Consider the following 24,322-nt stretch of genomic DNA (forward strand, 5'->3'; position numbering starts at 1 on the left):
CTGCAGGATTTACCCAAGAGACAAGCAGAGGACCAGAGGCAAGAGCACAAGGAAGCAACGCCAGTCAGCAGTGGTGAGAGCGCTGCACGCCAGTGAGGAAAAGAGCTGGAAAGAAATCAAAGGCATCCAAAGGAACAAGGAGCTCTGGAGACCTGAGATTCAACGGATGGACTGACAGAGAGACCCTAAACAAGACCTGCTTCTCAGTAAGAACCAAGCCTGGCAATGATTTAAAAAGAAAGGAAAAAACCTGCTGAACATCCATCCCTTCTGTGTCGCAGACTGGGAAGTCAAAATACCCAGGCATCCGAGAACCCTGGCTGGTGCTACCCCCTCTTTAGTAGTTTTGTCACACTCACAGCTTTCATACCTCCAACCCCTATATTAGATTCAAGCAAAGAGAAAATATGTTTTGATTTCCATGTAATTAAAACATTGCTATTGCTGTACTCAACGTACTCCTGTGTTTCATGATTGTTTCTTTAACCCAGTGATAATTTAGTATCAAGCGTGAACAACTTTTCTCATTTGAACGAATAAAAGTAAAATAAGAGATCTGCTTGTTGGTTGAAATAAAATTGGGCTTAAGAACATCTCGGTTGGAGAGCAGACGTGACACTAATAATTATAATGTCCTACGCTGTAGTTTAAGGTGATCGTATTTATCCCACACTCGGTGACTCCTCTGATCTTAGATGCAGTTATTAACGTGCAGCTCTCACACAGCCTATTTTTCCAGAGCAAACTGCGCAGTTAAACAGAGGAAGTTAAACCACAGGGAGAAGAGCTGACTCGAGTGGAGTCAGCCAGAAGACTCAGGGGCAGAACCAAAACAAAAACCCAGTTCTTCAACCCCAGCCCAATGGTAGAGGCACCAAGAAAGCGCACTGCCCACTCGTCGCACCGATGCCACCCCATTGCAGCAAGTTCAAGCCAGAACAGGAGAGGCACCGATATCCCTCTTTAGACAGAGGCACAACCACTGTGCTTCGCTCCCCGCACTTATCAGCACCTGAAGAAGGATCCTAGATGTCACCAGGAGATTGCTTAACCAGTAAATGCACTCAGGGAAACCATCTAGCAAGCAGGACCACGAAGCTGCCACACCATCTTGGAAAATAACAGCCTTCAGTCGTGGCCTTTCAGCAACAAACTCGTCCGATGTGCTGTCAGGGCTCCCTCCCGAGAAATGCCGAACCACGGGCTGAAAGGTCACGGAACAGCTCCCTGCAGAATAGTCCCTGGCAGGAGTCACAAAAAGGGTTTTAAACGCTCAAAATGAATCGCTTTCATGAACTCCAGAAGCTTCTTCTAAAAACATGTGCTTTATCACCTAACGTAAAAGGGGCTAAGAGTATAGGCGCTATGCAGAAATAAGGAAGGACCCAAAGTGACACGGGTTCCCAGGATCACTTTGTGATCCCTTGAAATCACAAAGAAACAGCTCTCTCTTTGCAGTTCACCTCCCTTATCTTCCCTAACAAACAGACACAATGCAGATGAAGGGAGATGCATTAGAGACGTGAACTTCTACGCATTTGGAAGTGAATGTTCATTTCTCACCTCCCACCTGCTTCCAAGGTTTCCAGACACCACATGCCATTTCACTTGAGCATCACGCTAGCCTGCTTTTTGGGAGCCCAGATACTCAGTGTTTTCCAAGAATGAGGCTGTTCAGCGGATTTTTCAAGCCATCTCCCAGAATGAGACTCTTCCCATTGCTAGTCACTTCTGAAAACCAGCTGCTGTTACTTGGTGGTGCACTGTGACAGTGCTAGTAATCCAGAAAGATCCTTTAGAAACAAAAAATAGCCACAAAATCTACCCATTTTCTGTTCTGTGAAACAGAGGGTTTAGTGTGTGCATGCATGAATGCAAGAAAAACGTGTGCAGGAAAACTGCATTCATGCAAGATGTTTCAATTCACATGCATTTAAAAAAAAAACTTAGCATTTTACAAGCTTGTGCTCAACGACACAAGCCCTCTCCTGGCTGAGCAGCAGTAAAGAAAAACCGTCCCCACTATACACATCACACTCGGACCCCTGTCTGCTTTCTTACAGCCTTCTCAGAAGCAGTTGGGACCTGTCCACGTGCCCACTAGAAGAGGCACTGGTCATACACAAAGCGGCAATTCCTGCCTCCTCACCAAGGCTTCTGAAGAGCAAGACCACACGCAGAACGCATTAGGAGGAGCCAAGCCACCCCCGTAGTACAAACCCTTTGTAGCAGAACATTATTAACCCCTGTCATTTCTCACAGTCCCCTCATTTATCCTTAACGTGTTCATGATGTGTCTTTTATAGGCGATAAAGGCACCAGCTGCACACATTTTACCCTCACATCACAGACCAGCAGCAATTTGAATTGGGTTTGGCCATTTTGGAAGCTGCCACGGCAATACTGTTACCAGGAATCTCACAGGTGGTTCTCTGTATTTTCTCAGTGCCAGATCAAGCCTGCTGTGTTCACGACAGCCCTGCGAAAGAGCTGAGTGTCATCAGCGCTTCACAAACGGACAGAAATAGCAGAACACCCAAGGGTCCCAGCTACCAAACTCCAGTCCAGTTCAGAAGAGAAAGCTCCCACCACTCCTTAAGTTCAGTAAAAACAAAAAAGAAGGCCATAAAATAGTACAAAAAATAAATACAAGTGAAGTCTATTCAAGCAAGGATAGTAGATACATACATACACTCCCACATATATCTATCAACCATATAACTAAATGAGGCAGAAAGGCTCATTATCAGTCCACGTGGGAGAAGAGAACAAACAATAACTAACTGTAGTGCTGACCCTGTGGTTTTCTGGCAGTTTTGTTTATTTCTTTCTTATCTAGAATGATTACACAAAATGCCATTCAGTATAAGTGGTCAAAATTTCTCTCAGACAGTAAACGTGCTCACTGCAGTAACTGAGATGTGTTGCTAATTGCCAGATGTGCTCACCTCCCTTTTTTAGAAGCTAAAAAGGAGAGCAAGCTGGCTGGGTTATACAACCTACCTTTACCCTTTTCAGTAAAGGACAAGACATGCAAGCCTGACTGTTTTAAATGGCAAGCAATGGATTAACCCCTGCCAATTCAGCCACTGTCTTCTTATTGAAGTTTTCTTATTGAAAACCTAGCACGGGGTAGCCACGTAGGTCGGAAGAGCAGCTCTCCTTGGTCACCGTCCTGGTGAGCTGGATGGAGGGGAATGGACCGAGATGTCTTTGATTCACTGCAGTTGTGGAAGCCAAAAGCCCCAGAGAAACAAGCCTTTGCAGTGATGTGGCAATTATGTCTGCAATGTTGAAGAGACAAAGGCACGACCTAAATTCAGGGTAAGAAAATAACACACCACTGTTAATAGGAAGGCACTCGATTCTTATGCAATGAGAAATGCTTTTCTTAGTCCCATGTTTTAGGAAGCCGGCTGGAGGTGGCTTTGTGAGTGAAAAAAGATATCACACAAACTCATTCTCATAAGAAGACACTGAAACCAGCAGTCACCCACCGCCACCAGCAGAGGAGCAAGAACATGAGGGTGTACTCACCCTGCAGCACCCCAAAGGGGGTCTGAGGGCTCATGTTTGGCAGCTGATGCCAAAGCAGCCTGCAGGGGAAAGCTGATAACCTTCCAAGCTCCCTTGGGTACTTCCAGCTTAGAGAAGAGAGGCACCAAGTTAACTGGTTGGCCCGGAGCACATAGCCGGACAGTAACAGTCTCCTGACCCAGGACAGTACCTGAGCTGCAGCAGTCCTCCCTACACATTTTAACAGACGTGGTGAGAAGTTTAAATGCTTACCAAAGACATAAAGATGGATTTTCCCCACCTATCATTTTTTTTTAAGGGGCACGGTTTTATCAACATGAAGTATGCCACCAGCCTGACAAGTGCTTCTCTTTCCCTTTTTATGTATATATAAATAAATAAAGGGAATATAAATACACACACAGAGAACCTTAGAAAATGACAAGTTTTTGCAACTCAAACTTATTTTTAGGACTGAAGAAGCATCAGGAGCTTTAGCGCTATCATCATTTCACTGCTCTTGGAAGTCCAGAAGACAAAAATATACAGGTGGCATCACACCACACAGGCTACTGGCATTTCAGAGCACTGGTATCTCCCCTCTGGCATACACACTACAGCAGCAAGGCTACTGGATAACCTGACCTGCCAGCAAATTTGATTCAGTAAAGGAATACATTATAAAACAGCAGCTCGCAGTATGTAATCCTCAGCATTAAGACTATTCTACAACCACAGGGATATGGCAAAAAAATAATTGCACTTCTAAAAATTCTCACCTACCAAGGCCTTTGAGACCACAATCACATGGATCACACACTGCATTAATGACAAATGCTACCAGGAAAGCTGGGGTAAAAAAACATATGCCAAGAATATGGGAAACTCTAAACAAGTTTTTTTTTGAATTTTAAGAAATAGTCAGACTATGAAATAAATTCCTCAGCTATGTGCCATTTGTTACATGTTAAAAAACAAGAAAACACAGCACGCTGCAGCTAACAGGTCTATTGGTTATAGGGGAATAACTTGTCGTTTATTTCTACAGGGCAGGGCACCCACAGCACCACAGCAAAAGTCTCTTCCAATTACTGTCAAAGCTTTTGTGAAAAGAAAACTAACAGCATGCGAAGCCACGAAGCAAGTGCTAATCTATCCCCATTTCTACTCCCACAGCTCCCCTATTTTTGTGTTTACGTTGGGTGTGGGATGGAGAGAAGGGCTCCAGCAGCGCAGCACTCAGTTTTGAAAGGGCTTGCTTTCATTCCTCTGCCGCATTTGCTCTTTGCATTTTACCATTTATGAGCCTGTAAGCTACAGATCTGTTTGATAATGGTTTGGCAGGCAGAGTCCAAGTTAGGAACACCCCAGAAAGTTATTCCAAAGGACAAATTATGAGAGTTACAGGAGAAAAAGGCTGATGACCATGGCGCTCCCTGCTCTGTACAGCAAGTTTGCAGCGGGCAGTGCAGAAGCAACAGCAATTCCATACATATTGCTAGGTATACACGAGCTTTCTATCGTACCCTGACACGTTATAATCAGAATTATAAAAGATTTGGATAACCCACTGAGCCCTCCAAAGCTGCGGACATGACAGTCTTGGCCAGGAACTGTCACAACCAGTATTTAATGGAGAAGTTTAACTTGTGACTAACTTAAAAGCCTGGATTTTCACACAGCCCATTGACCTCAAAAGGATCAAACTGCAAATTCTCTGGGGAAGGCAAGAGGAGGGAAAAAAAGGACTGTTTCCCTCTTTCCTGAGTTAAGGACAAACAAAATAAGTATCCTCCAAGAGCATTAACCAGTATTCTCACTGAAGAAGCATCCAATGCCAAACATTTACTTAAGACATACAAAGGCTTTAGGCATAGCAAAAGAAAACCAGAGACAACTAAGAAAGCTCTAGTTTTCCTCAGTCCCCAAGCTGTAACTGCAGCACTCTGCACGTGGCACACGCAGACGTGTTTCATGTGTTTCAGTTGCAAGGGGACGGGAAGATAAGGCAAAGCCCTGACTGTGGCTTAAAAAAGCTATTTTTGAGAACAAACATTAATGTTAAACAGCACTGCTGGAACAATGCACATAAAAGCAGTGGGGCTGAGATTCCCAGCTAGCAGCTAGCTAAAAGGTTTCAGAGTGGAAAGCGCTGGCCCCTTCTGGGATAAAAGGGACTTTAAAAGGGACTTGGTACAACGTGGCTGCTGTGTTCGGATGTGCCAACTGCCCATGCAAGGACACCCGAGCATCTCCATAACCATTTCTCGGTTTAAAAACATGCTGAACAGTCAACCTTCCAAGGCAGTCTCGTAAATTGGACATCTACCTCCACCTGAAACCTACCTTGTTGCCCTTTCTGGTGCTGAGCACCACACTGTCAGCAGGAGAAATCCTCCTGTGCAGAGCTCCTGCTTGCGGGGCCTGTGCAGGGCCTACGAAGCTGGTGAAGGGCGTGGAGCACAAGTCCTGTGAGGATCAGCTGGGGGAACTGGGGGTGTTTAGGCTGGAGGAGGTTCAGAGGAGGCCTCATCGCTCTCTACAGGTACCTGAAAGGAAGGTGTGGGGAGCTGGGGGTCGGCCTCTTCTCACAGATAACCAGTGATAGGACACGAGGGAATGGCCTCAAGTTGTGCCAGGGGAGGTTCAGGTTGGAAATGAGGAGACATTTCTGCTCAGAAAGAGCGGTCAGGCATTGGGACGGGTTGCCCGGGGAGGTGGTGGAGTCACCGTCCCTGGGGGTGTTCAAGGACAGGTTGGACGTGGTGCCTGGGGACATGGTTTAGTGGGTGATGGTGGTGTTAGGGGGGATGGTTGGACCAGATGATCTTGGAGGCCTTTTCCAACCTTAATGATTCTATGTGCAGAGCAGGCCCGTGTGACAGCACCGACACTGTGGCCGGCCCCCAGCAGGGCAGCCGTGTTATCCGTGACTGCCCAGGCTCCTGCGGCCTTCCAGCAGTCACAGCCAGCTCACGCTGGCCCGGAAAGACCATGAAAATCTATCCTGCACGATCATCTTGCTCAGGAGCTGAATTCAATATTTCCTGCTACAACCCAGTGCCTTCAGACTAATCAATCACCTCTTTCAAGACATTCCCTCGACTAGCCTTGCCAAGGTCCGATACTGCTGTCGGTGACAGGGGAACGTGAGCAGGATCCAACGTGGCAGGCACAGAAGTCGTCTCACCAGACACCAGTTTCCTAGCCTGTAAACCTGCCCTCCTGCCTCCAGGCATGGCCAAGGCAGAATAATGCAATAGAAGCAAACACAGAGCAAAAACCCCTGCCCACCAGCCCCAGCCCTTGCTCCCACACCCTCGCTGTGCACCAAACACCCCCTGCAATGCTCTGGACCGGGAAGGAATTTCCTAGCCCTCCCTCGCTCTGGCCTTGCCAAAAAAACAGCAAATAGGAGATTTACAAACCCAAGAACAAAATTTTCCTGCCAAAAAGTGATCACAACAAATGGTATTTTACAGTTTAAATTAAGTTCCTGTGACAAATGGATGAGAAAAAGTTTGCAAGGCTAGTTAATTACAATATGTAAAGCATTTATGTGGTATCTAAATCATATTTTACAACCTTGGATGACAGAGGCAATCTTACTCAGTGTACTCCCACCAAACATCCTAGCTCATCAGGCTCTTGCAGTTTTCAGTGTTTTAGAATAAACCATTCTGCACTGCAAACCAGTTTCATCCCAAGTCGATTGCACCTGTTCCTCTCTCCTAGTAAAAAAGCAGATTTCCACAGATACAGCAGGATGCTTTCCATCCAGGAAGCTTTAAATAACTCACAACAGCTTGCATATTAGCACGTTTAAAAATAATTGTCACACATGAGACACATTTTGCTCATTTACCAGATGTAGATTATCTGTTAAGGCCTTCTTGAGTGCAAGAAATTATCAATGAGCTTTGTTTTTTCGTGCCTCATTTTTAATGTTAACTTTTATTTCTTAACCCTTGAAACAGCCAACATCCTTCTCTCTAGCCAACTTCTAAACAAGCTAAGCAGTAGTTTGCAAACGCAAGGCATTGTGTGTCCTTAGGGCAGCTGGAACATATAGCCCCAGTAATTTCCAGTGCAGGCCAGCCTTCCTGTCACTATCTCCAGCTCACGGAGAAACAGAAAATGGCAAGCGAATCGCCAGCTTATCACCTGCTAGGTGGAGCAGTAAGTCCCTTCCTCAGCAGCTGAACTGGGTCTCTCACCTCCAGGAGAGCAGCTCAGCACCAATGACTGAGAGGTGCTGGAAATCTCTTGCCAAAATGCACGTAGGGGAAAACCAAATGCACAGGGTGTTGGTGCTACATTCAGATCTTCATCCCTGCTTTGGAAGTTCTGCTTTTGGATTTGAGGTTTCACTATCTTGCTTGCTGAGAAAGAATAAAAACTCCCTGGAAGACAGCAACTGAGACAAAACCAATTGTGAAGAAATCCCACCACTCTAGCCCTCCTGCTGACTCCCCACCTCCTCTTTTCAATTTTTATTATCCTTCACAACCTTCTTCACCCACGGCTCAGATGTCCCGCTTTAAGCAGCAGAAAGGAGAAGTCAAGAAATCTATACAAGTCCATGACTATTCCCAAGGCTCTGAACAGCAGCTGTCGCATCGATCAGACGGGCTGTTAACTTCATTCTGCTGCTACCGAGCACTTGTCTACACCACAGAAAGTTTTATCACATTAGCTATGCTGGCATATCCTCCTCCTTCACAGCATGAAAGCAGCTATTCCAAGACACGAGCACTTTAAACCACCACCACTCAATCTGGCCGAAAACACGGGATGAGCTACACCCCATAGAAACCACCTTTATGCAATACAGCTGCACCTACACTTACAGTTAGGTCAGCCTGAGCCCTACAGGTAAGAACAGCAGAAAGCCGAGGACTGGCACTCAAGACGCTGGAGAAGCAGAGCTGGGAATGTGTGCAGGATTCACGTACATACAGGTTTCTTCATGCCCTAAAACATCATTACTTAATTTGTTTAAGCAAGGACTCTGCAAATCACCGGCAAGTGTGCTGTCCACTGCAGGAGGAGGGGATTTTTTCCACGCTTGGTTCCTCTGCAAACAGCGCTCTGGAGGACGCTCTTGGCAGAGTAAAAGTCTAACCAGAGGAACCCATTTCTGAGAGCCTGCTCAGGACAAGGGTTGCAATGGGACATTTCTGATTGTTTTAGCCCTGTTCTGTTGGCAGTCAGGACAGAAGAAAAGAACAAATAAAAATAAAAGCTCCCTCCCACATTCACCACGATCTAGCATGAACTAGTGACAGAAATAAGACGTTACCAGATTTTAAAGGCAATAAAGATGAGCCAGTACACATGGGGAGAAGATCTGGCACTGCAATTTTTCAGAGGCTATCTGCTTGCTAAATGCTGTGCTTCACTGGCAGGCTTTCTGCCTGAGATGAAGGGTCTGGAGGACATTCAGGCAGTCAAAACGAAGAAAATACCATATAACACACCGAGCTCGTGGGCCAGGCCTGGCTGAAGGCAACAGATACCAGCTTTGATTGTTTCATTCACACACAGCAAAGATACAGCCAGTGAACATTCAGGGCTGGGAAAGACATTATATACCTGTGCTCTTTTTTAACCAGAGGCCAACTGGCAGCCCCTCGGGGGGCAGCAATCCATACGGACTGATCCATAGATCGGTCTGCTGCTTTGGTGCACGCCCAGATTCATTTCTCCCCAGGGCAGCTACTTACCATATATCAGAAGGGCCAATCAGTCTTAATGTTTCCCTCAAAAAAAAGTCAATATCTTATTATCCTAAATTCTTGGAAAATAAAAAGATGCCATAATTAAGTGAGCTGCATGAGAACACAAGATAAATCAGTAGCAGAATGCAGATTAGCATCTGTGAGCAGTGATGTTTTCTTGCTCTATCCAAAAAGCCCAATTACAGGAATATAACTTTGGCGAGGAATATTGGTACCATAGGATGTACTGAGATCACAAGAGGAAAGAACACCAGTGGATCCTGGGCAATGCATCCAAGACTCTCCCTTTCCGCATCAAAAAAAAAAAAGTAACAGAGTAATAAATATAAATAATAATAATAAAAATCTGTAAATACGCACCTTTCCCTCTCCACTTCCAAATACACTTCTCTCCAAAATTAAAATCAAAATTAAAAAAAAAAAAGATATTAATAACTTGTTTTCTTAGTATGGCCCTGTTTATTTTGGAGCATTTCCACTTCGCTTTTACAAGCTCCTCACTCTAAACACCAGAGAAAAAAAAAATGCCCTTTTGTAAAGAAATGAAAGCAAAGATTCTCACAGAACATCCCAGTAGCTAAGGCTCAAAGAAACAGTGCCAAAGATCAAGACACCTCTTGCAGAATCAATACTGGGGGCACTGTCCTTTCCCTCGACCTTGACTTTCTTCTTCAAAAATACCCCATCCCCAAAACTTTCATTTTGTCAGTTTGGATTATACCCACATACACATGGGATTCTCAAACACCAAGAGGCTGCACTGACACCTCAAGTTACTTGCGCACATTTGTAAGACCAAAACCAGAACTGCTCCTGCCAGTCCCCTGACCTGGCTGCTCCTCCCTACACTTCCGAAGCCAGATGTCTCCTCTGCACAAAAAAGCCAATTTTCCTCAATTCAGGAGAGACACGCAATAGGATTTTCTTTAGGCTATTCAAAAGGCAGCTACTGCATAATGCAGCCTATTTAAGGAGATTTTGTTAAAGTCAAATTTAATAATTTAGGAGATTTAAGAGCAGTACGTGTTTGAAAAAAGCTCAGATTGCCTAGGCACCGTGTGCCTTGTAGTTGCAGTCCCCGATTCACCAGACCAGAGTCAATGTTGCAGGGATGAAGGTTTTCATCTTTTGAGAACATCTATCGGCAAATAATGAGAAATTAGAATTCCAAGTCACTCAAATGTCAACTACTGAAGTTTAGCTTTCAAACAGTAAAAAAAAAAAAGTACACATCAGTAAAATTGTTAGCTTGGAACACTGAAATAAGCAGCATTGCTAAGCAAAAAAAAAAAAAAGTTGGAAATTGTACTGGGCTGAGCTTTGTAGATTCACCGATTCGGCCACTTGCCAGCATTATCTTTTCAATTTGCAGAATCCACAGAGAGAAGCATCGTGATGTGACAGACCGCACACTGTCCCAGGGGAGAGAAGCGTGGTTCGACTCCCTGTTCTGCTCGGGGGCTGCTGAGCAATCCTGCAGGGAGATCCTTATTCTTTTCTGCAGGGAAATCTTTACTCCTTTCTAATGCTTTAACTTTTGCAAAGTGACCTTTCAATGCAGACTAAGGGAAAGCAGAAAGAGAAGCAGACAAATCCCATTCCTCCCCTATCCCCAGACAACAACAACAGAGGGACCCACCGCTTTCTACAGGAGCTCGTAAGCACGTCCTTGTCAGTGAACACTGCTCAGGTTGGCATTTGATTTTGCACTGCAGAAGCCCACATCCTTCTCCACCTGCCAACAGAACTCCCAACACACTTGCTATTATTTCCAAACCGTTATCCAACAGCCCACTGTGAACACAGCACCAAACGCTACCCAAAACTTCTAGCCTGACGTTTATAAAATATTTTGTGACACGAATCCAGCTCGAGCCCATAGGATGGAGATGGTCATCACCAGCTCATCACAACCACACGTGTTTCTTCCCCTTCTGCTTTTGTTGTTATTAAATACACGGCAATGACCCTGCCTCCAAGCAAACCGCTCCACGTGCCCCGTACCTGCTCATGGAGCTGCCGAAGGGGCTGCGTTTGCCAGGCTGAGCAGAGCACACTTGGGTGGTTCGCTCTCAGTGCACATCTCTTTAAAAACTATCAACTCCCCATGTGTCAGATGGCAAGTTTAATTTAGTAAGCTAGGAAATTACTCTGCCATGGAAAATCACTGCAATATGGGATGTATCTAACTAAGCAAGTGCGTCCAAGACACAGGGCTGTTAATGCTACCCATTGATCCCAAACTGGCATAGCGCTGGCCAGCAGCTGTGTCTACAGTACCAACCAAAGCCTATGTGACCTTTTAATTTTCTTATTTCTTCCCAGCAACACGCTGGAAGCGTGCTTCCTCTGTTACTTAGGATTTGCTATATGGTCATCAGCACAATTAGCTGAACAGCAGCGAGCAGAATGAGCGGTCTACATTCTCAGAATCAGAATAAAGAGGCAAGTAAGAGTTTTTGTGTGTTTGTGCTGTGCTCAGGATGGTGGAATTTAAAGACTGGGACTGCTACGAGGGCAGATTCCCTGTGCCAGCCAGTTAATGCCTGGCATCACTATGGATGCGCATGTGGGTAGCGCAAACATCTGCCTGATAGACACCTTTTTTTCGCAAAATACAGAGGGGCCATTAAAATGCACCAAGAAATACAACGGAAACCCCCATACAAAGACAAAAAATAAACAAATGTAAGCAGTTAGCAGCATGCGTGATGTTCCAAAGAGACCCTGCAAGGCTCAGTGACAGGGGCCTGTCCAAATGAAACACAACATGAGCACACAAAGTGCTCAGCACAAGGACGAGTAGAAATCCATGCCATGGGATTTCAAGCACTCAGCCTAAATGCAGTCAGGAGGACCTGAAAAATTTAAACATCTCCTTTTAAATTTTCAACCATCTCATACAAGCGAGAGGAAAGGGAGAGAGAAACATGGCTTAAAGCAATCACTGGAGAGGGCCACATTTTACTATCGCATCAGACACCTTTCCAAAGAACATCAGAGACTATTTATAGATGCTGTCAACATCCTCCGATCCTCTGAAATAAAACAGTTTCTTTTTGAGCTCTACCAATGCAAGAGACTCTCAAAAATGAAAGCTGAGCTACAACAATCCACATCCACAACCATCTGAAAGGTCTAGGAATTAAAAATCTTGGTACAAAAATGTAGAGCACTGGCCCTGACCCAGCAAAGCACTTAAGCATTCAACTGTTCCCCCTTCAGCTTCAGAGGGCCAGTTTACATACCTAGAGTTACAGCATGTCACAGGGCTGTGCTGGCTCGGGATCACATAGCTCAGAAATGTGCAAGAGACCACCCCTGGTTCAGCTTTACCTTGCAGCACACAGGATCTCCTTGACCATCTCCTTACAGAAAACAAAAACAGGAACAGGAGCAGGACGCTCGCTGGAGCCAAAGCATGTCAGTTTGACATACATTTTCCAGCTGCAAATGGCTTCTCTTGTAAGAAGGGTCATTAAAGAAAGGGCATATAGTGGACAGAGGAAGACAACAGCCGCTTTAACAATGTGAGGCATAAAGAAACCAGCACTGCCTGCAGGTAATTCACCCTCCTGAAGCTCTGCTCACCTCGATGCGACCCTGGGACGAGTCCTCCCCCTAGTGACACCTCTGCGAAGGACACAGGCACAACACGTCCTACCTCTGCGAGGCGACGGAGGATGCTTTGAAGGGCTGGTAGTGGCACCAGCAGTCCACCTCTCCCTTCTGATGGAAAGGGGTAGAGCTGAACTGGTGCTGGTGCTCATCTGGGGAGGTTTCTTTTGCTTCATTATTAATAACAGCTAAAGCAAAATATTCCATAACAAGTCCTTCCTAATACCACCTGCTGGAAACTATCTGCGAGGATGCAGGCGAGGCAGGGTGCATGAACGTGGTGATCTATTCATTTATCACAGCACGGGGAGGAACTCTCCCACACATACACACAGAGGGGTGCTGCCTTCTGACACTCTGCAGTGCCTTTACTGTTCTTGCTTTATTAAAGTTTAATTACTTTTTAACTTAGATATTTACACAGAACATAAACCGCTCAGAACGATAACTGTCAACCAGCCAAGACCTCTTTGGCAGGACTTCGGGATCATGTTTTACTCTTCTGGTGATGGCAGCTCTGGCACAGAATTGCTTCAGTTCTGTAAAATTATGTCTATATATGTTTGATCCCTTTGGGGAGACTGCCAAAGTACCAAGATTAATTAGCAACTTACCCAAAATACACTCTCTATTAGATAGATCTTAAAGGGTTCCTTGTCACAGAATGCTTTATAAAAACACATTTTGAAATATTAATGAATCTGTATGACAAAAGATGACATTTTGAACTCTGTCTCAGTGCCCACTCTCATCTCCACACTAAGTAAAATGACTTTTATTAGTTTCATGACAGCTCCGCACTTACATCAGCTTTGCAGAGTTGTAGCCAAATCATGGAAAAGAAACTCACTTGATGGACAAATAGAGCATCGCTATTCTCCCAGCTACTGAGACGTCCTCAGTCAATGTAGCTTTGAAAGTAAATAATATGACAGGGATGCATTCAAACAGATGTGTGACTACACTGCAAAAATAACTACAAAGGCTCTTAGTAATTGTGTTGAAATGTACATTTGTAGTGCCTTTCCCAAGGGACAGATACCAATTCATCTGCCTAAACCCTAGCAAAACGTTACAGACTGGAAGCGGTCTGTGTCTGCCAGTGAAGCCAGGACAGGGACAACAACTTACTCCTGGTAGCAGTGGATGGTTCGTTTACTAGTCTTAATTCCCAAACTGGTTGTGACCATAAATGAAATTTCCACCAGACATCGAAGCCAAAAGAGGTGGGGCCTGTGTTGAGCCACTTACCCTTATAAGGCCTTTGCACAACAGCTGATACGCACAGCCATTAAACTTAATTAAACTCAACAATGGAGGAGTCAACCCTTAAAAGAAGGCTTCCCTATAGAGGTTACCACTTTAAATACCGGTGAGATATCTCCAACCATGTGCCCAAGGCAAATGCTCTTCTGTTTCAACCTGCTTGCAGAGCAGCAGGGAGTTGTGCATGTCCTTGCTCAGTGCTCACTGCTGTACTCAGTGAACCACAGCGCAGAGAACCCCCCCCGGTGCACCAGCTACCTACCGCAGAAAAGCAAGAAGGCTCCACAGAGATGCTGTCAAGGAGCCTAGAACATCTCTACAAAAGTCCTAATGACGACATTTTGCAGCAGAGCTTTGTGTTGAGAGCACCAGCTTAGGACTCAGAAAAATCACAATTTGGTTCTGAGCAAAACCATCATCCCCTGATGACAAGAACTCCACCTAAATTAACAGTGCACCACCAAGGGCTTGGTGCTGCAAGAGCACCACAGGGACAGCCCGAGACCGCACACAGTTACAGAACTGGATGTTACTGTGGTTCTGCTCAACGTACTGATGCTGCTAAAAATAAACCAGGAAGACATTCCTCACCTAAGGCTCAGGAGGGTTCTGGTATGCAGCTGAGTCATGCACCAATCATTAAAATAAACACTTCTCAATTTCTGGTTCACGCTCCATCAGCACAAGCCAAAAAACCAAGCCTTTTGTGCATGTTGAAAGAGCAACACTGCGCCCACTGAAACAAGGCACAAGGAAGTAATCTGAAGGTCAAGGTCTTCTGGAAACAATTGCAGTAATAAGAGAAAAAAAAAGAAATTAAGAAAGGAGGAAGTAAGAATAAGATCACACGCATTTTTTTCCCAAACAGAATTGGAGAGAAATGTTTAGTGCTTGTGGAAGACATCAGACTGACAGCAGCATCCTTAGTCAACAAAGCAGCACAAGCCTCCCCCACCTGGTAGCACCACACATGTTTTGCTTGGCTAATTGTAATGCTCTGCACTGCCAACAGATCACCTGTGCCAGAAGCTCGGTGAAATTATTAGCACCAGGTCAACTCAAAGGTATGTAACATGAGCTCAACTTCTGATGACTTGTCATTTTCCCACCCTAGTCTAATCATGTAGAATACATCCTCAGCTGTCATTCGTGTCTAAGTTACATAGAGGGCATGTGCATATGCAGATATGCACACAGGTCAGGGATTCTAGAAACGTGAGCTACACTTTAACCAGATGATGCTTACACCTGAGTAAGAGAGAGCTATCAACCTTCTTACACGTACAAGAAGACTGTGATGTGTACACCGGTATCATTGTCCTGCCACTTAAGGCATTTCTGCTACTCACGTATAAGGTCGTACAGAATTAGTGCGACTGATTTTCATGACCTCTGTCCGTAGAACTGCATCCAACAAGCTGGACCAACCAGACTATCCAAAAATGTTATCACCTTCTCTCCTCATGACTTTAACTTGAAGCTTCTTTTCATACACTAAGGGTCCTCTTGAAAAGCTTCACAGTAACTGCTTACAATCTGGTGATTTCATACAATTTCTATTCACTTTTTTCTACAGTAGACAACAGTCCGCCAACACACCACGGATGTGCAGCCTTATTCTACAAAGACAATGCAGCTTTTTAAGTTATATGGTGGTTTCACTTAACCATGGGAAAACAAACATCGACACAACTTCAGGAAAAAGATCCTGGCTGCTACTGTAGTGTTAAAAGAAAAAAAGAAACACAGCAAAACTCACAAGATCTCTCAGTTAAGTAAATGAAAGACATCCAAACATCAGTGTGTTCATTTTTCTGAAGCCTGAAGCATTTTAGCTTGCACACAGGCACCTTTGGGACAGCAGTCTTTCTTCTTCAGCTCCGCACTTAAAGACATGCAGAATTCTGGATAAATAAGCCAGGAAACCCGTAACACTGAGCGTTCACAGCACCAGCTGCCAGAGTCCGTGCACTGAGCTGGCAGAATACGACCCATCATGTCCTGCAGTCAGTGTGGTCTGGCAAAAGGTGAGGCCTGGCCCAGATGCATGAACTGCCTGAAACAAGGAGATTTTGCAGATCCGCTGTCACACATTTCCATCTTGTGTCTTTCCGACGTATGGGTTTAAACAGCAAGCAAGTGAATTCAGGGTGGGACGAAATCCTCCTTCCCAGGTGAAGCACCCACTGCCCTTCCTTCTCCCACCCACAAATGACCCCGATCTCTCCAGCTCTTTTCTTTTCCAGGGCATTTGCTATACGAGTGTCTCCTGCAGGCATCCCCGCCCCAGGAGTAACCCCACAGGATCACACCGTGGCTACACGTACAAGCTGCAGTTTCAAGCTCAGTCTCAAAATTCACCGTTCCAGTTTAAAACTCGTTACACAGGCTGAGCTCACTGCTGGAGCAGTCTGCTTACCCAGCCACTGAGAGCCAGGTTTAAAACTGCCCTAAGAGCTCTCACCCCTCCAAGTGCTCTGTTTCAACTTACAAATTACTTTGCTGTGGAGGTGAAAAACCTTATTGCCGCTTGAGGCATGTAGGAACAGCGGCAAAAGAAAAAAAAGATGATGATGTAAGTCACACAATCTAAAATATTTCTTTTAAAGCTTTGTTTCTTCCCTGCTATGCTTTGCATTTGATACACCTGCCTTTGTATCTCTCCAAGGGACCTGTCTCTCCAGCAGTCGCCCAGACCAAAGCCACGCAGCGCCCAGAGTGGCACTTAACACCCATCTGATGGCTACAGGCACCTCAGTCCTAACGCACACAACACTACTGCAAAAGGTTCGATGTTCTCTGGGTTTTAGAGGTGAGCACCTGAGGGAGACGGGTTGCACAGAAAGGTTGCAGCAAAGCCAAGAGCCGGTTGCCCAAGTCACCAGTTTCAGGCAGCAGTCCTGATCAGACAAACTCTGCTTTCTGATATTCTCGTACCCGCTTCAAGGAAGCCATAGCTTCACGCTACTGGATGCTAACCATTGACGAAGCAAATCCCAGCTTTCACTCAGCCATTCCTGGCCCTGCACTAACCCTGGGCCCCGAACACGACCAGTGAATTGATCGAACTTAAAATTCACACAGCGAAAGGGGGAAAAAAGAGATGTATGCAGGGGAAAGGTAAGTTTTTACTCAAAACTTCTTCACAGTGATCTTCCAATGTTTGACAGCACGAATACCTGGGCAGCAGGCAGGCAGCGGTGTCCCCGGGGTCAGGACAACTGGCTGGGGCTGGAGAGGCCACGCTGCTCCTCCCCAGGCCAGCGCCAGCTGAGCACCATTTGAACGGCTCCAGCATCTCCTAGAGGAACCTCTCTGTTACAGCTGCCCAGCAGCTGAGCTCGGCAGAGCCACAGCAGCCCGCGACAGAGTGCACAGGAACAACGTTTCACCTACAGGTTGGATTTGCTGTTTCTAGACAAGAGCCTGGCGGTCCAGGCCTTGCCATGCACTGTACAGCTTGCTGAGCAAATCACCTCTACCAGGCCAGGACCACCACTCAGGGATCACGTTTTACTTGACACTACAAGCCCCAGCAAAAGCAGAGACCCCTGAAGTAAGAGCTGGACGTGTCTGCCAGCCACGACAGGACCTTTAAAGGTCCCCTTAAGAAACACAGGGACCAATGTGGCTGAGGGGAGAGACAGAAGAGCCCCGCCGTCCCCATGCTGCTCTCCCAGACTCCCCATTTTTCAGAGTGAGGGGAAGGGACGCCCTCCCTCACATCCTCCCCACGAACCAGTTTTGCTTTTGCTCAAAGCTACCTACAAACCCAACCTGAAAGCTTCTCCTACCCACTTGGGAAGGGCCTCCCCCAGGCCAGGCGAGTGTGGGCAGCAGCCCTGCTGGGCCAGAGCCTCAGGGTTCGTTACCAACCCACCTTCATAATGAAGCAGGGTTCATTACCAACCCACCTTCATAATGAAGCAGGGTTCTTTACCTCCACCTCCCCATGCAGAGCACAAGTCCCAACCCAGCACAGCCCTGAGGACTTCCTGCCAAGGGGATTTGCAGAGCTAAGAAGTCAAACTCACAGTGGGATTAGCTGTTCATACAGATACAGCAAGCACAGCCAGAACGATCAGCACTAATAACAGGAGCGTTAGAAAGGGAATTATGCCTCATACCTCTGGCACTGAGTTAGTTTAATGCTCAGAGGTCAATATTCAGAGGCTGAAGATGGAAAACTACCCCCCTTACCTTTGGAGCACTGGGGCTTGTCAAAGTCAGGCCGTCAGGAGACCTTTGGTGTCTTTAAGACCCTGAGATGGGACAGCCCTTTCGGTAGCTGAGCCCCTCAGGCTCACTCCCCCAGAGGCTGTGGAGGCTCCAGGGCAGTTATGCCCCTGCTTTGCTCCTGGCATCACCTTGCCATGCACACTCATGTAGCTTCGTCCCCATCGGACACCACACCAAAGCACCGAGAACTGAAAACGTGCATTAAGAATCAGTGGAAATATTTTATCTGAAAACCTGACAAATTGGACATTTGATGGGGGGAAGCCAGAATTCCTGAAAAGGAAGCGGTTTGCAAAAAAGTAAAGCTGCACCTCCAAAAGCTTTGCATAGCTTACTCTCCACGTTGCCTTTGTTTAAACAGCAGCACATCCACGTCCTCCATCCACACTCCCACACACAGCACACTGCACGTCCTCCCCTTCCCCTCCCACCCACAGATAAACTGGCTCTGGAAACAAAGCTTGTGCAGATAACTGCGGAAGCCCTGAAAAAAGGACAATGCTGTTCCCCGTAGGGAAGTGAAGATACCCACATAAAAGAAGTTGTCTGCTTGGGATGTTGTTCTGGTCTCTTGAGGATAGGATCAAGTATGTACCTTATAATTAATTTGTTTGTCATTTGTGTAACACATCCTTATTCCTACCCACTGAGATTACTCATAACTTAATTTTCTCTTTTTTTTTTTTTCGTGTTGTTGTTTTGTTTAAATCAGAGCCATTCCTATTAGGTAAAAGAGCCTGAAATGCAATTTTCATTGGCAATGTAAAGCAGTCCTAAAGGAAACACATACCTAGATCCCTCCGCTTTCCTTCCAGTGATCAGAAACAATAAAACAGCTATTTATGAAACAGAAAGGTCGATCTAGGGTGCACTTCTGCAGGGGACAAATGCACGTTACAGCTAGGGGGTGGGAAAGTTTGAGACACAATGCTACTGGCCTAAAGGGGTTTTGGTTACTAACTGCGTGGGAGACACCCCCACTGCAGCGCACGCCGCAGTGAAAATCCAGAGAGGAATCATTCCCTGGTCATGCAACAGTGAGCTGTGCAGTCACCCTGCAACGTTTTATTGATAAGGCTCCGCTAATTTCGTGTTAGTCAGGCACATGCAGTCAACCATCAAAAATCAGATCTATAGCACAGGTGGTTTCAAACCAGACACAGCAGCACGTGGCCTAGAAAATGCGGGACAGCTGGCAAGGCGAAGAGCAAGATTCAAGAAGCTAACTTGGAGCTAGCGTTAGGAGGCAAGGATTACAACACGCTGCATTAATACAGAGGAGCATCTTACCAACAAGAAGGTAATCAAGGAATAAGTGACTGAAGGCAACATTACAGCAATCAGGCTTCAGCCTTGGAAGCTGCAGGCAGTTTTTAAAGGAGATGCTACCAAAGAACCTCCGTGACTGTGAATACATAAGCTGTTTCCACAACTCTAGTCACACACCTCAAGTAGCAAGGCGGTATTTGCAAAAGCTCTCCCCCCAGGAAGCGAAATTCTCAAAATTGGGCAGCCCTAAAGGCAGCAATAAGCATATTAAGCATCATCTGAACTGCCATGATTAAGCGACTTCCCTGATTGACTGTTTAATACAGCTTTGTTTGCTTGCTTGCTTTCTTACCTGCTGATGTTGCCTGGCTCCCGCTGTGATAGACTTGACGAGAGTGTCTACTAATGGCTTACACATGATCTGTAACAAAGAAAGACCCAGCCTCTTATTAGTGGTTTGCTGACAGAAAGGTTTGTTTTTCAAGCAAAATGGTCTGTATTTTACACAGCTTTTTGAGCAAGAAGAAAACGCTGCAAGAAAAGTGCCCAGAGATCAGCAACAGCTTATTTGAAAATTAGCAGCTTCGCTCACACCAGCCTGGGTGAAATCTTGGTCACAACAAAATCGGCAGCAAAACTCGGAGCTTGGAAAAATCAGGCAAAGATTTCACCTCCTGTGTTCTGCCGCTTCTTGATTTAAGCCTGTATCTGCCTGACACTTCATGTAGGCAGTTCACTTCATGCACAGGAACAGTCCCAGAGGCAGAGGAGAACATGCTGAGTTAGAATATCAGAGCTTGGGGAAAGGTCTGATCCCGTGTGCTAAAGGGGCCAGAAGTAACTCCCAGGAGGAAAGCCTCTCTAGAGACAGGTTATCTTGAAGTTGCACCCTGCAACAGTTCTTGATCAAAACAACATTTCCTGAGTAGGGGTTAAAGTCAGCAAAGCTTGCTGAATCTCTTTTCTGGCATAATCCAACAATTTCTAGGCTTCTATACAAAATCCTTTTAACTTTATGGGGAGAAAGAATCCAGACACAAGAAATGAGAAAGCATGTGGATTGCAAATACCTAACTGGCAGACCTCCCATGCTGTCTATCAGGCACTGAAAGGTCTGGCCCTAACAAAACATGGGTAACAATTTGCTGCAAAGTTCACTGATGTCTTGTGTAGACGGTTATTTTAACCACACCACCTAAAATGGCTTCTTTTTGGGGGTAAGAAGACTACTAAAGGAACAGATAGCTCTAGCAAGTGGGTAAAACCCAGCTTTAGAAAGGCCAGTATCTACATAAATCACTACTTTTGTTTTATAAGAGGGATGAGCTTAAAGACTTAAAAGGCATTTCTGCAAGGAACAGTCATTTGGAACGCACAGGCTCTAGAAGAAACCTGCAGATGTTTTTAAGCTTGCTCTCCAAGTGCACAGCGCGTAACTCTCCTCTTCCCCTCATTTCACTAGCTCACATAGGTAGTGTCATGGGATGGTGTCCTAAGAAACATGGTATGCAAAAGAACTTTCTCCTGAATGGATTCCCTCCTCATCTGGAAGTATGGAGCATCTTCCCCTACTACACAAATTTGTGTCTCCTCCAATCCTCCCTTCAGACTTCCGTTCTAAAAGGTTGAAGATCCTTGAGGAAGGGTTTCTGGCTGCTGTCTCTACCTTTCCCTCTGACCTAAAAATTGTTGAAGAACCATATGGCATTCAGACCCAAGGGCTGTTTCTTAAAAAATGGCTGTCCTTATAGTGGAGAGCAGCTCCAAGCATTGGTGAAGTCTGCAGGAGATGCCTCAAAGATCGTGGATACTGACACTGTCTGAAGATCCAGTTTGCAGATTAGACTCCAATTAGACTCTATACCCTACAGCCTTCTTGGAAAAAAATTGAGAAGTGGAGCATGCAGTCAAAGCAAAGTTGAACAGAAGTTCTGCATTTGTGCAAGCATTGCCCATCCATGTTGTGCCAAATACTGGTAGAGAATTAGAGCTTTAGGGGGCATCCTTTAAAGAGCAGCCTTCTATCCATCTACATTCTCCATGCTGTATCCCAATCCAAACCACAAATGAGACCCATTCCTTTTGCAGCACTGCTATCAAAACACGCAGTACTAAGAGTTTAAGAAGGTAAAAATCTGAGGAAACCCTGCAGCAGTTTTAAAAGCCCACAAAAAATGGCTAAGTTTCTCTCCCTGCTTTCGCCAGGCTTACAGCTGTGTTCAGAGCCACCAGGAGACAGACAGCAACACTTACTGGGAAGCGGGTGAAGAGATCGAGAAACATGGAGCTCGTAAGGGCGCTGTTGCGTTTAGTCAGGAATTGCGTCAGTGCCTGCTGGTATATTGCAGTCACTCTCTCCACATCCAAGCAGCCAGTGCTCAAAACCTACGGGGAAAAAGCAAAAGAAAAAATTTCCCCTAAAACACAAGAATAAATCATTGCTAAATGAAGCAATTTATTTCTACCAGTGCACACATTTTTCCAGTAGCTAGATATTCTTGGGTAGTTTATACAATACAGGCATACGAGCTAGCACATACAACCAAGACAAAACAACAAAGCAGGTCCCAAATGTGCTCTCCCAAGTTCCCATAGCAGTACGACCATGTTAGTGAAGCGCTGCAGACAAGCCCTAGTGCTGATCAGGGACCCAGCAATCCCAGAAACATGTAAATGCTCTAATATCCCCCTCTGGTGGGGAACAAGAAACCCAAACACACAACTGAGACCTGCAGAGGCCATATGGATCTAAACTAAGAGCGTGGGGTTGAACAAAATGTGCAGCACCACATCCTGACCTTCCTGACTGCTCTCATTTTGCCAGGGAAACACAGCTCTCTAGAATAGAAGGAAGAATTAAGGCCCAGGTGATCAAAGCTGGGATATTCACAATAGCAGATGGGTATTTTGCAAGCCTCTGCCCAAGGAATTTTTCCACAGCCATACAGCAAACTAAAGCTGTGTTACTGCTGTGCCCTGTTCTCAGATCAAACTCCTACTGCTAGTGCAACCGAGCACAAGCTAGACTGAAGATGTGAGGGTCTTCAGTGTCTATGCTTAGCACTTCCTTGATGTACCCACCTGTAGAGGAAAAAAATTGATCCCTTCCTACGCAAATGTTTGCTACAAAAAAATCCTGTGTAGTAACAGGCTTTTCCATAAATTTGGCCACTGCATCGTAGGGTCTGTTCTACGTTCACCTTGAGGCTTACTGAAAAGCTCCAGAACATACTCACAAAGAACTGCTCACTGGAAACATACCTCACTTGTCTCTGGTTCCCTATACAAAACCTTTTAAGACTCAACACAGCACCAGCAGCAGCACCCAAACTGAACTGTGTCACTTCCCTAAACCCACCAACTCCCTTCAGCTGCTGCCTGTGGTCTCGGACCACAGCCCTGTTCCCACAATAACAGCCTTTGCTCTGAAGCTGCACAAGGATGCAGCACGTCTCACCCAACAAGTGGGGTGTTTATATTCTCCAAACATCTCCTCCTTTGTTTTTCTTTCCAGGAAGGCCCAGCACAGAACAAGAGCTGCTTGGATTAGCACTCTTGGTCTCTCGCTAAGCCTTAGAAACACTCACTATCTTTTCAGCTGCTAATAATATCTCAGTGTTTGTAATTTCCAGGCCCTCCCCGGTCATGAGGAAGCCCTGTTTATTTTGCTCCCCCCTGAAATGTCAGCGGGATTAAGGCACTAAGCCCTGCACATAGTTTAAGAGGTTCAGAGGCAAGCACAGGCTAGCTGGAGAAACCCTGCTCCCTGGTTTCTAGTGGAGGGGACTGCACCGAGCTGCCCAACACACAGGGGCACCAAATTCAGAGAGCTGTGAAATTCAGCAGAGACAGCAGGTGAGAGGGAAGCATAGCAAGGCTCCCCAGATGATACGCCTACAAAGCAAAACCAGATGAAGACCCTCCCTGCAAACACCTACCACTGAAATCAGGGCTGCTTCTCTCTCTCTTCAGTCTGAGATTACTCAGTCCAAATCTCAGAGAGAGAGGAATTCACCCTCATCCATCACTGCCCCGTGTACCCCTGCTCCTCAGCACCCTCCCAGAAAACACACAGACTGCAAAGAGCTTAATGGAAAGACCAGCGAATAAGCCAGGAGGGCAACGTAAATACACGTGAGGACAAATTAACCTGGATCCGCTGTGTACCAGCAGCCCCTGCTGGCTGTGGGCAAGCAGGCACTGCAAAGGCAGGAGGGTGAGGCAGAAGGGAAGGGGAACGTGACAGTTTATGGCACGGAAAAGAAATTGTGGAGACAGCTATCTGCAGACAGCGGAAACAGGGAGACGGGATAAGCAATGCCCACTCAGAACAGGGTAATGCAAGTTCACTGGCAAAAACACTGCCTTGACAGCAGCCTGCTGTCTTACCTGACAAGCCTGTGGGATGGTGTTCTTCTGCTTCTTTGGCACAGAGACAGGAGCTGGAGACTTGTCAGACACATTGCCTTTCAACACTTTGAGCAGGTACAAGGAGGCACTAAGAAGAAATGAAAAGGGGGAGAACAGAGCAGTTACCACAGTGCCACTGCAAATCCACCTGAGGCAGAGGCCAGGCGAGGCGGGCAGCCTGTTCCCTACCAAGAGAGGTTAAAGAGCCCGAGAGGGTCCCTTTTTGCAACCTAACCCACTCTTACCAGATTTAAAGACAAATC

At 46.0% G+C, this 24,322-nt stretch overlaps 1 protein-coding gene across 1 annotated transcript in view; it reads right to left on the minus strand.

The window, feature by feature from the left end:
• Nucleotides 1-24,322, minus strand: part of MYBBP1A (MYB binding protein 1a) — a 66,605-nt gene that overhangs the window by 23,946 nt on the left and 18,337 nt on the right. The window contains exons 21-23 of the mRNA XM_080562872.1: nt 24,039-24,147; nt 21,903-22,034; nt 20,002-20,070 (exon numbers count right to left, since the gene is read on the minus strand). Coding sequence (XP_080418998.1) covers nt 20,002-20,070; nt 21,903-22,034; nt 24,039-24,147 — 310 coding nt within the window. The remainder of the gene's footprint in view (nt 1-20,001; nt 20,071-21,902; nt 22,035-24,038; nt 24,148-24,322) is intronic.

The sequence above is a fragment of the Anser brachyrhynchus genome, assembly GCF_964034855.1.
Source record: "Anser brachyrhynchus genome assembly, chromosome: 20".
Lineage (NCBI taxonomy): Eukaryota > Metazoa > Chordata > Aves > Anseriformes > Anatidae > Anser > Anser brachyrhynchus.